Here is a 17,090-nt window from a genome sequence, read left to right on the forward strand (position 1 = left end):
GGAACATTCTCATTGGGCTGCAATTTGAAAAAATTGCCCAATTAACTATATATATATAAACTTCCAATCTAGACCAGAAGTTCTGATTTCAATTCAAAAATTTTCTCCAGAACAGTTACATAGATAACAGGCGTGAGTGTGTTATCAGGAAAAGTATGGTGTACAGGGGCAAAACACTACTAATTTGAGATCAAGAGTGCATATTTTAAATTAAATAAATTAGAAATATTAAAAATTTCAGCCTGGCATTGTGACAATGCTATGCTAATTTTTGCTCATTGAGAATTGGGATAAGAGAAATACTAGTATACTTTCTGGTATGATAATCGTGCAATTTCTAAGGCATCTACTGTATTCATGTGTATTATTTTCAGTACATGCCTTGCTTTTAACAGGTTTTTGGGGTTATTTATTTATTATATTTTGTTTAGGCCTAATACTATTGTATATTTAATAAATAGTATGAATACAGTGTGTTTAGGCTTCTGTATGTACTGGCAAATACAGGCCACTACAATAAAGTAAATACCATCTTAAAGTTTGCTTTAAGGTGGTATTTTGCTTTATGGAACCTAATCTGTTGTAATGCAACAGAATGTGAAGTATGTGTATATATCAATGTTGTGTAAAACAATACTCCATATACAGTTAAAACCTGTATCTCAAACTTCTCTATCTTGAAATGTAATTTTCCCTCTTTCATTTTCAGTTTAAATTCATTATATTTTCCATGTTTATTTTGAATATTTTCTCCCAAAACCTGTATATCTCAAATTATGGACTGAAGTGTCAATAAATTCAAAACTCAGGCTACATTTTGATAGTATAAATTGTAATTGAGAAATAGCTCTTGCAATATAGTATATAGTTGCAATTAATGCTGCTTTTTTTTTTTTTATTGGCTTATGTCTTATTGGTTGAAGAAAATCGGACATCAGAAACTGCTGAAAAACTATTTGTCAAAAATGTGTTTATTTATACAGTATCTAATACAGATGTATATTGTACTTGCTATTGTCTTAATAAAATACCTTATTTCCATCAAATCTATTACTGTTTACTGTATAGGAACTTCTATATTTCAACCTGTCTATTTCAAATTTGTTTTCTCATTCCCATGAGATTCAAGATAGACAGGTTCATCTGTATATATGTAGATTTTTTATATGAATTATATCAATGTTCATAAATTTTCTTGTTTAAAATTTTGACTTTTTCAAATAGTTTATTTAATGTACTTTAATTAGTACTTACTTTTTCATACGCTAATAAAATTTCTCAGCAGGAATTGTTTTTAAAAAAAATGTGTAATCTGTAAGAAATATATACTTTAAATATTATAATTTAGATGATCAGATAATATCTAATTTAGATTTGAATTTGAATATAAAGTAGAACTCTAATTATTCAAGCTTGAATTAATCAAGGTTCTGCATTATCAAAAAAAAAAAAAAATGTGAGTGAATGTACTACTTTACTTACATTGTAATTCCTAAAAGTTTAAAAAAATAACATAGTACAAAATGATTTGTTTCTGTTGTGTTTTATCGTTTAACTTTAATGTGAGACAAATTATTTATATTAAAATGTAACTACAATAATACACATGTTTATTCTTGAAATTATTGTATAAATAAACAATGTAAAATAAAATACAATGTATTACAATCTTGTAATACATGTATTTTTAATTATTGGTTGCCACTTTCTTTTAATAGATTATCCAGTATTTATTGCCAAGTTTCGGGTATGGATTTTTTACTGTTGATATAATTATCTTTAAGTGTTGTGACGAATTTCTCTAAAGCCTCAAGGGTCCTTAGCTTATGGTTATCGAATTGAAGCCAAGATTTTAAAATGCAAATTCAATAACCATAAGCTAAGGACCCTTGAGGCTTTTGAGATATTTGCCACAACACTTAAAGGTAATTGTTTCAACAGTAAAGAATCCATTTCCATATTTGCAGCTTGGTAATCAAAACTATAGTATATATAAGATGTATAATAAATGATATGAAAAATGTTGTTCTTACATACAATGAAATTCAATAACCTATAAAGAGACTTAAAAGTGACATAATATGTAAATCTTTTATAATCATAATTTTTAATCCAAAATGGCTGTGATTATCTGAGGTAGCATTGGTTCACATTACTTCAGATAATGGCGTCTTAGTGTGTATATATTTTACAATAACAGATTTAATTTATTTAAAATTACTGAGTATTTAGAAAGGTTTTTACTAATGTCATGACTTTAGTAAATTATTAAAATATTTTAAAATTATTTAGCAGAATAATAATAAAAATAACTCTTGTTAGTAACCAATGAGACTGAGTAACCAATAGCTGATGACTATTCAAGGTGAGAGAGCTCAATATCTTCAATGAACCATAGAGCAAGATTGGTAGGAGTATAATGTTTCAGTAGGGAGCTTTCATACTAATAAAGACCAGAAGCTAAAACTGATTTTCAAGCAGCATCTGAGCCAAACTGGACAATTGCTAAACAGTGCTAATATGTAATTAACTGGCTTTAAGTATGTAAGCATTTACTTCTATGGAGAAAATAAGTGTGTGACATGTTCTTGGAATAATACTGGTTTGAACGTTGCCTGGGTTAACAATTTCTGTATTTATGGACCATATTTGAAAAATATGCCAGTACTGCACTGGCTCAAGTATAACTACTGTATCACAATCATCACTTCACTTATACACAATGGATAACACTCTCAAACTTAACCAATACATTTTAATGGCAATTCAACAAGGCCAGAAAACCATATCAACAGATGAAGTGGAAGAAATGAATGAATTCATCATTTGTACTTAATACACTATCATAAAACTCAAAAAAGACCTAATAGCATATAGGCATCATCTATATGGAAAAGTCACACAAAAATGCCCACATTTCACGGTTAAAGAACAAAGGATTATTGGTCAGAACAGAACAATTACACACATCAACCTTATTCAACAAACAGCACTCAACCATATCAAATAACAAGTTTCAGAACAGATACCTCAATATACAAAAATACTATATATCACCCTGAAAATCAAACACTCACTGACACAATACCTTAACAACAGTTACTAACAAAAACATATACAGAATAACACCCATCAATGAAAACATAATATGTATTGTGTTTTGTTTTGTTGTGTTTACCTCACCTCCTGTATGTGGATGACATAAAACTCTATGCAACCACAGAAACACAATTAAATCATCTATTAAAAATTATTACACAATCAATCAATTGACATGGAAATGGAGTTTGGCCTAAATCAGGCTTGACTAACTTATAGTGGGATGTGATAACCTTTAATGAGTCTAAAGTATTAATAAACAGTCATCATAGTTTTATTCTTTTAGAAATTATTAACCTGTTCTTATAAAATTACACTGCAAATATTAATTTATTGCATAATTGTTGACGTTCCAGAAGCCTGTTTTTGATAGATATTAAAGCACAAACTAAATAGGCCATGCTTCTTTATGAAGTGAGTGTGTAGTGAAAATGATGTCATGAGCAGCTATTGCTGCAGGTCGCTGCATTATAGTTTAGAAACACTTTCCACTCGAGCTAAACACACCTTATAATCTATTCTATAATTCCAGTTACAGCCAAAAGTAGTGTTTTAGTTAAAGAACTACAATATAACAAAAAAGAGAGATAAAGAGTTGAGCATTTCTTTTTCTGAAAATGTGAACAAAGTAGAGAGACAGAAGATAGATAATTAGTTTAAGATATAGTATTTTCCTATTCTTTAGATTGCTTTTAGAGTCATTTTAGAAAATTTAATTGAGTATATTTAATCCTTAATCTTCCCATAATATTTTTTATCACAACAGTCACTTTGACTTTTATTTTCACAGCATAATATCACATTTATGAGAGTCTATTTTGCTTTACATGTGTAGTGGACATAAAAGCTGCTTTATCTTTGCTGCAGCAATTCTTTGCAACGAATATTTATAAATGGTTTGCTACATGAAGCAATTCATTTAGAAATGCTTTGCAGTGTAATGATTGAGCAGCATTGCATAACGAAACACAACCATAGCAGCATTTGCTATTTACAGTAACAAAAAAAAAAGAATTTAAATTCCATTCATTTTACAAATTATAAATTTTGCTTCTCTTTGGCATACTTACATTGTGCACATAATTGAAATTGTTCAGTTACAGCATGACAATTTTTAAAATAACGACATAATCAAGATACAACTGTTGACACAAAGAGCACACATTCTGATTTTTTGTTACTTGTTCAACATCAACCTGTGCTCTTTTTGTCTTTTCTCATATAATTTCATACAGCACAGCATTAACAACCTACAGTGATAGTCAACAGTTTCTATGGTTGAAATATGAAATTATATTTTCATGGAAATTATAAATATTTTTCATGTTTTAATAAGCCATATTACTCATAATTGACCTAAAAGGATGACAACTTGTAAAGTACTATTTTAATTTACAACGATTATCGACTCTACCGTGTCGGAAACAACCGTTAACCTACCGGGTACTTTACTCGGATTCGCGTTAGCGTGCCAGGCCTGGACTTTAAGCGTGCACCGAATTAAATAAAGACAATATTTGTCAATAGAAAAAAACCAAAGATTTAATTAATCGTTTAGCAATAACTATGTACAATATTTAGTAAAATCAAACAATAATTTATTCAAAGAAATTCAACAAAGTCAACCCGACAATTCTCGATTCAAATCTATGTCTAACTTAACTCTATTCCCCTTGGGAATCCGACAAAACCAAAAGTTTAACTTATAACAATAATTCTTATAAACTAGAAATCCTAATCGTCACCTCAATATACTCGGAACCTATTTCCTTAAACTCTCAAGACTTTCTCAGACTGTCGATCCAAACTTCGAATCACTTCAAAATCACCTTGGAACTACTCGAGATCCTATCGGACACCTCTCATTACTGCTGCGAAGCTCACCAAGCTCGTTGCTATCAGAATTCACCTCACCGTCTTCACTTGAGATTCGGGATTTATAGTGTGAGGTGACGTCACAATTCTTAATGCGGTCACTCCCCTCATTTACATACTTAAATGCTAACAATAACGTTTTTCATCGTCTGGCAGCCCTTTTTCCGACAGTTTACTCACTAACCTTTTACATTATTAGTTTTTACAATTCTTTCCGGGACGTTTTTTATTACTTAAGGTTTAGCGAGTTTATTTCGTGCTTGTGGGTTCTCCCCCCCCTCTTCTCGGTGCGGACCTATTCTTTGCCGCTCGGGGCGCGAAAATGTGCGTGAGTCCTATGGCGCTTTTCTTTCGTCGGTGAGTTGGGTTTTAATTCTTCTCTTTTTAATTACTGAAGGTGAATGGTGAGGAAACCTTCGTCCTAACAAAACATAAGCCCCAAACAAAAATAGAATAATAAGCAAAATAAAAGTAAAATAAAAATAACGCTCGGACTTTGGTTCCTTACACCCCTTCCCCTTTAGAGTAAAGAGAAAGTTATTTCTCTTTTTACTTACTGCCAAAATCCTCCAACTCTTTTTTTCTTTTAAGTAGTGCGCCTTATTTACAATTGCTGCCAGGTTACAAAGGAATCCGTCCCTTACAATGATTTATCATAAGCGAGAGTGACTCGTTGCTTAGTAACTTTATTCTAACGTAATGATACAATAGAGGGGAAACTGTTGACATGTGCTCATTTCGTGTTCCAAGGTTTGTTGCCATTTTCACGCTCTAATTTGGCGTGAGCAGGGTGAAACGTTAACCCAAAATTTTGTTCTAACGATGATTATCATCTTTCTTACGCTACGGACTGATTGTCGGGTTATAATTTAGCATTGTTAATGGTTTTAGTATGTGGTTACTCCAGTCCGTCATCGTGAGAAAAACAAAACAAAAAAATAATTTGTTTTTTTTTTTTTTTTTTCCCCCCCGTAGCCAAAATCCTTTCCCTTCTAGGGACCCTTGGATTACAATTAATTTGGTCAAGGACCATCTGTAAAGAAAAATATATACCTCTGGTTTCCTTCTCTATCTTTGAGCTCTCGGCTTCCTGGTGAGACCGGCGAGTTGTCTGTAATCCACTCGTTGCATCGGTCGTAATCGTCGCTGGATGACTCCAGACGGTCTAGCTCTGGCGATGGACGGCGCTCGGGTTCCGTGATCCATCGACGATCCCGTAACGGAGTGTGATCCTCTAACGTTGCCCCTATTGGTTGCGAGTAGGGGTGTAGTAGTTTTCCTCTTTGGAAAAAGGGTGTATCGCTTCAGATTAGCGATGTGTTGACTTCCGTGGCTGGCCCCAGTGTGGGGATCTTTTATCTCGTAAACTACTGGTGAGATAATCTTAGCGATCTCGTAAGGTCCTGACCACTTAGGTGCCAATTTAGCGCTGAAGTGTCGGCTAGAAGAAGAAATAGGGTGAGCTTTTAAGACAACTAATGAACCCACCTTGAATGTATCTGGCCGTCTTCGTGAATTGTAAGCCCTTCTCTGTTTCTGTTGTGCAGTTCGCACGTTGTCTCGGGCTTGTTTTCTTATCTGTTGTAATTCTGCCCATTTTTCTCTAATAGTCGTAGGGCGACTTGGATAAGCCGTTAGACGGTCCCACGGGAGTGCAATCTCTCTCCCGAGATGTAGTTTAGCTGGCGTATATTTCGTCGAATCCTGTTCTGAAGTTCGTAAGGCCAGCGCAAATTCCGATATGTGGGTGTCCCATTCTTTGTGGTTCCTTTCGATGTATGCCGCAATCATCCTACCCAAGGTGCGGTTCGTTCTTTCCGTAAAATTCGACTGAGGGTGATATGGCGTCGTCAGGATGTGCTTAATTCCGGTGCGGTTACAAACTTCCGCTAGGAGGTGAGATATGAATTGGGGTCCGTTATCGGATACTAAGATTTTTGGCATGCCATACCTGCAAAAGTATTCTTTATACATACAATTTACCACATTTTCCGCGGTAATCTTCCGCAGGGGAAAAATCTCCACCCACTTACTGAAATAATCCACCATAACAAGAAGATACTGATTACCTTTGTTGGACTTGGGATAGGGTCCCATAATGTCTACGCCTACCTTTTCCCCTGGTTCCGTTATCTCGGGGACTTGCATTAGTCCGGCCGTTTTCTTCTGGTCGAACTTCGTTATCTGGCATGTATGGCATCCTAGTACATATTCTTTTATGTCCTTTCTCATTCCAGGCCAATAGCAACGTTGTTGTATTTTTTTCGTAGTCTTTCGTACACCTAAGTGGCCAGCAGTGGGATGATTGTGTAGTTCTTGTAATACATCCTCTCGTAAGTTGTACGGAATTACTGGTCTGTAACCTCCAGTGTCATCTGTTTTCCGGCTATAATATAAAACATCATTTACTAGCCGGTAATGGGATGACTTACCTACTATTTCTGCTGACATGGCTGGGTCATTTGGTAAGTTCCCAGTCGCTAAGTAATCGTACAGTCCGCTCCACTGTGAATCAGTTCGTTGAGCGTCTATAAGGTCTTTCTCTCGTTCAAATGTTGTTACCGCTAACAATTTTGCGGTTATGTCTGAGTCGTTACTTAGTTGTGGATCTTCCAATGGACGTCTAGATAAAGCGTCTGGCAATTGATTGTCCTTTCCACTTCTATGTTGGATTTGGAAACTAAATTCCTGCAATCTTAATGCCCATCTCATTAACCTACCTGAGAGGGATGTAGAACTATTAAGCCATCGTAATGCAGAATGGTCCGTTACGACGGTGAATTTGGTTCCGTCTAGGTAGATTTTGAACTTCTCTGTAGCCCATACAATGGCTAGACATTCAAGCTCCGTGGCCGTATAGTTCCTTTCGGCTGCGTTTAAAGTACGGCTAGCGTATGCAATGACTTTCTCCTGGCAAAGCACTGCTCCCAGTCCTACCGTGCTAGCGTCTGTATATAACGTATAGGGCACACCTGGCCTAGGAAGCTGCAAAATAGGTGCAGTTATCAACTTACTTTTTAGCTTTTCAAAAGCTTGCCGGCATTCTTCCGTCCACTCCCATCGTTTCCTTTTCCGCCGTAATTGATACAATGGTTCGGCAATAGTTGCGTAGTTAGGTATGAATCTACAGTACCAGCTGCACATTCCTAAAAAGGTGCTAAGATCCTTCGTATTTCTGGGCGTCGGAAACTCTCGAACGGCCCTTACTTTTTCATCTTCCGTCGCAATGCCTTTATTGCTGACTTTAAATCCCAGGTACTGAACGTCTGGGCGGCAAAAGTTACTCTTAGCCAACTTAATGGTTAGTCCTGCAGCTGCCAATCGTTTGAGTACATTGGTCAAATGTTCGATGTGTTCTGTAAAAGTAGATGAGTATATAATAATATCGTCTAAGTAAACTTGGCAATACTTCCCTTTTTCTTCCTTTAGGACTTTGTCCATTAGTCTTTGGAATGTTGCCGGGGCGTTTTTGAGTCCAAACGGCATGACCAGGAATTCATACAAGCCACTATTCGTAATAAAGCTTGTCTTCGGTCTGTCTTGTTCCTTTAATGGCACTTGCCAGTAACCAGACGATAAGTCCAAGGTAGTTATAAAGTTCGCTTCTTTAAGCGAAGTCAGTAATTCTGAAATAATCGGTAAAGGATATTTATCAGTCACTGTTACCTGATTTAGCTTTCTATAGTCAATACATAATCTCCAATCGCCCGTTTTTTTCTTGACCATGACGACCGGGGATGCCCACGGAGAATTTGATGGTTGGATGATACCATCTCTTAACATTTCCGCTATCTGGCGGTTCATTTCCTTTAACTTTACGTCAGAGTATTTATACGGACGTCCACATACTGGTGTCGCTTTGTCAGTGACGATTTCATGTTCTATCATATTAGTTAGTCCCGGCTTATCTGTAAACAGTTGCGAGTATTGCAATAATACATTTTTCAAAGTTACTAACCTTTCACCACTTAAAGTGGTTTGGAGTTCGTCCCACTTAGGTGAAATTCTCTCTTTGGGATGACTTACGTCCAAAGAAATTGTCAAATTTTTAAAGTCCATTGTTATTCTATGATTCTTGGCGAAATCACGCCCTAGTAAGCATGGCATTATAAGTCCTTTTACTACTACGCACGCTCTGTCGAAGGGTAACACTTCCAATCTGGATTTTTGCCAGGAATTTTCCAATGGAGGTTCCTTTTCCTCCTTCAATGGCTAACTTAAAATTCGGTCCTGCTTGTAACCGAATATTTCTATTCTGCAAAGAAATTCTCCTCCACACTAATTCATTGATTAAAGTAAAGTCAGAACCCGTATCAATCCGGGCTGAGGTTAGTACTCCATTAATAAAAATATTTACCTCAGGCAACTTGGAGGCTTCACTCACGATTAGTCCTACGGTGGAGGTATTTGGATCCATATCGGAGACAGGATCCTCCCCTCGCTGTCTCCGGTTTAGTTTAAAGGTTTTCTTTTTCCATTACCCTTCCTTTTCCAGGTTACTTTTCTTTCGGGACTATTGGGCGTCTTGACATTTGTTTGATCATTTTGTCCTTTCCCTTTTGGACAATTCCTCGAAAAATGTCCCACCTCACCACATGAATAACAGGTCATGGGTGACTTTGCCGGTGCAAAATTTTTCGGCTCTAGCTGCTTACTTACTTTTCGACAGTCCTTAATCTGCTTTGCACTGTCAGGAGAACCTTGGTCGTTTCGTCTAAATTCGTACTCTTTCGCAGTACGTACTAACTCGTTTAATGAATAAGAACGGCGATTTTCCAGATACTCACGTAACGGAAGAGGCATCTGGGCAACTACACATTGTATAATTTCCTCATCCCGAGCTAAAGGTCTCCACGTGCGGTATAGCTGAACTGTGGTCCATATAAACTGCTCGACTCCATTGGTTCCTGTGTATTGTCGGCTAAATAGTTCTTTAGCGACAGCTACTTCGTCAGCTAAAGGAGCGTAAAGATCCAGAAAAGATCGCTTAAACAACGGCCAACTGTTGCCGATTCGGTGGCGTCCTTCATTCTTCCACCACATTGCTGGGCTACCGCGAAGACAACTAGCGGCAGTATCAACCCATCTAGTGTTCGGTATTTGGTTTACCAGGAAATGCTGTTCGAGGTCCTGCAAGAAATCATTAGCAGTTAATGCTGACCTACCGTTAAATTGGATGGCTGGCGGCGGCGGTGCAGTCTGAAGCCAGACCATCGATGCATTAGATGTAGGCACTTCCTGTCTCGGAGTAGAAGTTTCGGGCCGTACAGCACTTGTAACGTTCGGTGTTGTTGGCTCTACAATTCCAGACGTGACACATGAAGTCAGATGAGTCACGGCGTTTGACAAGGATGACACTTGTTGCAACAGTACTGACAATTGTTGTTGCAACTGGTTATATTCGGCTCGGGTGACTGGTGCACTATCTTCCATTTTTTTTGAGATTACGAGGTGTTATTCCTCTAAGCTAAAGTCAATATCAACAAAGAAAGCAACAAAGTCTAATATTAACCTTTAGAGTCCCTGTTCGGGCGCCAGTTGTAAAGTACTATTTTAATTTACAACGATTATCGACTCTACCGTGTCGGAAACAACCGTTAACCTACCGGGTACTTTACTCGGATTCGCGTTAGCGTGCCAGGCCTGGACTTTAAGCGTGCACCGAATTAAATAAAGACAATATTTGTCAATAGAAAAAAACCAAAGATTTAATTAATCGTTTAGCAATAACTATGTACAATATTTAGTAAAATCAAACAATAATTTATTCAAAGAAATTCAACAAAGTCAACCCGACAATTCTCAATTCAAATCTATGTCTAACTTAACTCTATTCCCCTTGGGAATCCGACAAAACCAAAAGTTTAACTTATAACAATAATTCTTATAAACTAGAAATCCTAATCGTCACCTCAATATACTCGGAACCTATTTCCTTAAACTCTCAAGACTTTCTCAGACTGTCGATCCAAACTTCGAATCACTTCAAAATCACCTTGGAACTACTCGAGATCCTATCGGACACCTCTATTACTGCTGCGAAGCTCACCAAGCTCGTTGCTATCAGAATTCACCTCACCGTCTTCACTTGAGATTCGGGATTTATAGTGTGAGGTGACGTCACAATTCTTAATGCGGTCACTCCCCTCATTTACATACTTAAATGCTAACAATAACGTTTTTCATCGTCTGGCAGCCCTTTTTCCGACAGTTTACTCACTAACCTTTTACATTATTAGTTTTTACAATTCTTTCCGGGACGTTTTTTATTACTTAAGGTTTAGCGAGTTTATTTCGTGCTTGTGGGTTCTCCCCCCCCTCTTCTCGGTGCGGACCTATTCTTTGCCGCTCGGGGCGCGAAAATGTGCGTGAGTCCTATGGCGCTTTTCTTTCGTCGGTGAGTTGGGTTTTAATTCTTCTCTTTTTAATTACTGAAGGTGAATGGTGAGGAAACCTTCGTCCTAACAAAACATAAGCCCCAAACAAAAATAGAATAATAGGCAAAATAAAAGTAAAATAAAAAATAACGCTCGGACTTTGGTTCCTTACAAACTTAATAGCAGTCAATTTATTAGCAATGCCTGTCTTAAACAAATACCAAATTGCTCATAAGAAAAGGAATTCTGAAGACGGAAAACTTTGTATTCAGAAATAGAGATGACATTGAATGCATGAATGAAGATGAGTCTATAAATATTTAGGATTCCAACAGGCCAAGCTCATAGAACTCACAAATAAAACAGAATAACAAAAGAATACAACAGCAGATTAACTTAACTCACTACCTACAGCACAGCTGAATGCAACTCATACATTTAAAGCAGTCAATACCTTTCATTCCAGTGCTGATACATTCATTTGGATATATAGATTAGATATATATATAGAACTAGAACTCCAAAGTAAAACACTGCATTCTAAAATTTCAAGTTTATCTTGAGAGGCAAATCTTTGCTTCTTCTATCATGTTAAGAGAAACAGTACAGACCTGTATATTAATTAAGCTTAGTTGAAGATCACAGTAGTCTTCAACAGCAAATAACTAGTCTATAAATGAAGTAACAAGTACTAGAAATCAAAATTTAAACTATAGTACTGTGTATAGTGTAGAGTACAAGATTAAAATGAATGTTTAATGTATTAAGAGTAAACATCTTACATGATCGAATGATTTAAGTTAATTCTGACTATTGTGCTAATGTTCTTATTAGAACTGTTATGTTCTGGCTGTATTTACTTATCTAAATAAATTCCAACTTATCATTAATAATATGAAGATAATTATAAGTAAATTTCTGATTACAATAATTGAAAGTTTTGTAATGTTTAATTTATATGTCTTGGGACATATTGAATCTGTTACTAGAAGACTGATAGCGTAACTATGAATATTGTTAAGTGATACATACACTGTTAACAACTAGTAAGCATACTACAAACACAGACTGTCTAGTCTTAGAAAACACACACACACACACACACACACACACACACACACACACACACACACACAAAGTATACTATGATTGAGCCATAATCCATAAGCAAAAGAGTATCACATTCATTGATAAACAAAATAAAATATATGTAGCAAAAAATTATTAAATATTTAAAACTAACCTATGAAATAAAGTGCATGTTGCAAATGCATAAGATATATATTTGTAATTCTCTCTTGCCCAGGAATCATACCACATAGACTACACAAGTCTAGGTGTGTGCGTGTGTGCATGCATTTGTGTATGTGCATGTGCACACTCTTAGTAAAGCCTAATAAAACATAGTAGGAAACATCAATACTAAACAAGATACATATTCAGATGTTATTTAAATACAAGATAAATCAATAGCCTGAGCAAAATAAGGTTTTTCAGTAGCTATGTTCTGACTTTGCCTTTGTTGATACCTGTGGCTAGCTTGAAAAGGACAATCTGCTGACAGCAATAATAAAAATAATGTATGGTGTGATTAGTATGAGTTAAAATCGTACAAAATCAATATAGAATTGAACTTTGGTTGATAATGTTAGAAACTGATAAATATGTTTTTATGATATCCACTGAGGAAGCTACAATAGTGAAATGCATTTGGATGTTTTTAAACCTAATAAACAACAAGAATTGGTTATGGTTGAAGTGTAGTATTTCTTTTTAGTTAATCATCTGTTCGCTAATATAAATCACTCGAAATCGGTTTTAAAAAAAGTAGTTTTTTACTCGTTCTTTTAATCTGAGAATAATCTTTATTTTTAGAATTTTTACAAATAATTATTAAATATATTTTTGTTGTTTAATGTTTGTTTATACCAGTAGATCAACTGTAAAGACTCAAGTGTTCTCAGTTATGACTAAAATTTTACTGGATTTTTTAAAATGATCTTTTTTCTTTTTATATTATATTTCTTTGATTTTAATTGATTTTTGGTTAATTAATACATTTTGATTATTCTTAGCTATTATACTATATTAAAAGCAGAATGTCCAGTAAAAATTTTAAATTAAAATATATTCAGTATGTTGAAACCAATCACATGGTTTTATTATCATTTCTTAAATAGTATGATATTTTCATGTAATTCATTACTTGTACTAATTATGACCTGTGTCTAATTTATGAAGAATATTTTAAACCATGTCTTTTTTAAAATATTTATTTTTAAATTTGTTGTTGCATTTAATAGATATTTCAATTTATTGCTTTTTGCAGGAACAGGAGATAAGCAAGTATATTGGGGAATTCAACTCGATCAGGATTTGCTGGAAACAATAATCAGTATTTATCCTGAATGGTTTAAAGATTATACTTTAAATCATAATACAATGGCTGACAATATTAAATTAAGTATCAACACTGCCAATCAAAATACTGAAACCTCAATCCACAAACCAATTATTCCACTTTTAAAATCTGAAAATAATTCCAAAGCAGAAGTAGATGATGCCTCTCTTCAAACATCTATGGATAAAAATAAAGAATGTAAGTCGAATAAGTAAATGCTATGCTAATAACTATTAATAAAATTTTTGGTTAGGCAAGATATTTGAAATTTAAATTTCAGTAATTATTTATTAGATTAAGATTCAATATTCAAAAAATTCAATATGTATAGAAAAACACAATCTTAACAAAATTTGGTTTAACAGCAAATATGAAAAATTTTTTTCATACATATAACTTACTTCTATTCATATAGAACATTTTTAAACATACTGAACTTTTGAAAAGAATCAGATATTACAGTTAGATTCAGAACATTATTTAATTTTATAATTTAAAAATTTTTTAGACAATGTATGGATGAAGTTTTATAAACAATATTTTCAACGTAACTGTTGTTGCATATTTTTGTAATAAAAGTAAAACTGTAGACAGTATTAAATATTCTTACATTTATTCTCAATTTTCCAGTTTAAAAAAAAAATTGGAAAGTTGCCAAATATTTATATAGGCAATATAATTTTGAAGATCAAAGAAATTGTTTGTAGAGTTTTTTTTGCCTCATTGATGACATCAAAATAGAGAAAATATAAAATAAATAAAATATTTTAAAACATACTTCTAAATTTGTTGTAATTTAATCAGTGATTGGATATACTTGATACTGTTAGTTCCTATTCAAAAGCACTTTAGAACTATGAAATTATTATTGTACCATATCATTTTTGAAGAGCAGAAGAAGGCTATTTTAAATACATTACCACATATTTCAGCAGATAAGACTATGGTTGAATCATAAAAAAAGGCCCCGAAAATCTGGGGTCATCTTATAGGACAGATACAAAAAAAAAAAAAAAATTAGATTGAAATTTATATAAATTAAAACCATTATAGTAAATGGACAAACTGTAATTATTTACTAGTAGGGAATAGGGTATATCCACAAAACAGAATAGCCCATACGACATTTTTATGAATGGTCATGGTCATTACCCGAATGCCCAATGTTTGCAACAATTGCAAGGCAGTGCTGCCAGATGCAAGAAAATAAAATTTGAAGTTCTTTCAAAAAATTACAAATAGAACATAATTCCTATACAGTGTTACTATCCAGATGATGATCGCTGATCTGCTGATCTAAACTAAATTCATAGGCCGTTGATAGTTTGGGGATTGTCTTATAGGACAGATATATGCTAAAACTATAAAACTTTGACGAAAATTTATACCTTGTCTTATCTGAAGGTTGTCTTATCTGCACAGATATACGGTATATACTATTATATTCTCAAAATTTAATTATTGGAGAATATTTATTTTATCTGCTTCTGATCAAATGTAATTACCCTATAAAGATCTCAATCACATTCTATGACAGTTTTAATAAAAAATTTTATGCTTATAATAAAAATAAATAACAAATCAGCATTGACCAAATTACAAGTTATTTAGAATTTGTGTTAAAAACTGAAATGAAATGTTCTAAACAATATAAAATAATTATTTCTATGAAGATGACGATTATTAAACTATTACTAATATTTAAGAACTAACGTTAAAATTTTGTTTTTAAAATAACAACACAGGTCTGCAGTGAAAAAACTGTTTGACTTTTTTTGTGTGATCCTTATATCCTTTTTTATGCTGAATTCAAAAATGTTACTCTATCACATAAGATTTTTCTACAAAACCATTTTTATTGGATAAATAGATGCTTTCTTCGCATATTTCATGCCCATGTTAGTGACACATTTCAGTAGCCATAATTTATTTAATTATGTTGTTAAAAAGCAATGGCCACCTAGAAAACAATTACAACCTGGCATAAAGAATATTGTGAGGAGCAGCTTGGTGAACTCAGAGAAAGGGCTGCATAGTTAAGCTGGAATTAATGAAACAGTTCATAAAGGCCAAAGGATGGAGACTGCTTTTTGTATTTATGAAAAAGTTTCCAGCTTCATTCAAAGCAAAACTAAAAAAAGTTGTATTTACAGGACCTGATATAAGGAAATCAATATCGGACACAGAACTTCTTTCTGCAATGAATGGAAATGCCTGGATTGCATTTAAGGCAATAGTTTCAAAGTTTATAGGAAACAATAAAGATCCCGATTATAAAGAAATAGTAGAGAACTTGTTAATTAAGTACAATGAACTGGGCTGCAATATGAGCCTAACGGTACACTTTCTGAACTCGCACTTGGATTACTTTCCTGAAAATCTAGGAGCTGTAAGTGAAGAACAAGATGAAAGATTCCATCAGGACATTAAAGAGACGGAAAGAAGATAGCAAGGACAGTAGGATATTAGTATGATGACGGATGATGCATAGGGACATTCCAGACGCAGAACATAAGAGAAGGTTCCCGAAACACAGTTTTAGGGCAAACTGATAGCACCAAAGCTATTTAGTGGCTTATGTTGTATTTTTGTACCCATACATGCTAATAATAAACTGAAATTGGTAATTTTTTCCACGTTAAAATAAATTAAAACTTTATTATTTATATTTATATAATATGCTTTTATAAATTTTGTGATGGAAACATTTAACAGATCGTTTTTAGTTGTATCGATAGTTGTTAGTAAAAATCACATCTCAAAATCCAAACAGTTTTTTATTAGTTGAAATTTGCAAACCTGTGTAATTGTATTAAGAAAAATATACTTAAAACCAATAACTTAAAAAGTATTTTAAGAAATTTATATATATAGTATATATAAATAAATTTCTTAAAATATCTGTATTCCTTAAAATAGTTTGTATGTGTATAATTAAAATAGACAGTATATTACATTTCCAAAATTTCAAAAATTTTGGAAATGAAGCTTGCCTGTTTTCATTGATTTTGTTTTTGATGGAAGGATAAAGTCTAAAAGCTTTAAAAATATTAATCTGAAATTGATTGGAAAATTTTTAAAGTATATCTTAGTTTTATATATAATACACAATTCTGTCCAATTACTTCTAATATTAAAACATTGAAAATTCTAGTTTTATTTCATATTTATTTGATATATATTTTCTGTCATTAATCAATAATTAAACTAACCATCACTAATCTGATGTAAACAGATGTTTACATCAAATTTACACCTGTTTGTACGTAAACTAAAGAAATGAAGAACACATTGTCTTTCCCATATTGTTGTTGTTCATTTATATTTATTGCTTATAT

At 33.6% G+C, this 17,090-nt stretch overlaps 1 protein-coding gene across 2 annotated transcripts in view; it reads left to right on the forward strand.

The window, feature by feature from the left end:
* LOC136987697 (myocardin-related transcription factor A-like) overlaps window positions 1-17,090 on the forward strand; it is a 107,629-nt gene that overhangs the window by 63,298 nt on the left and 27,241 nt on the right. For both annotated transcript variants that reach the window (XM_067285456.1, XM_067285455.1), the window contains one exon: window positions 13,681-13,950. In XM_067285456.1, the coding sequence (XP_067141557.1) occupies window positions 13,794-13,950 (157 nt within the window). In that variant the 5' untranslated portion in view covers window positions 13,681-13,793. The remainder of the gene's footprint in view (window positions 1-13,680; window positions 13,951-17,090) is intronic.

Source organism: Centruroides vittatus, unplaced genomic scaffold (genome assembly GCF_030686945.1).
Source record: "Centruroides vittatus isolate TY-2023 unplaced genomic scaffold, ASM3068694v2 scaffold_2569, whole genome shotgun sequence".
In the NCBI taxonomy this organism is placed as follows: Eukaryota; Metazoa; Arthropoda; class Arachnida; order Scorpiones; family Buthidae; genus Centruroides; species Centruroides vittatus.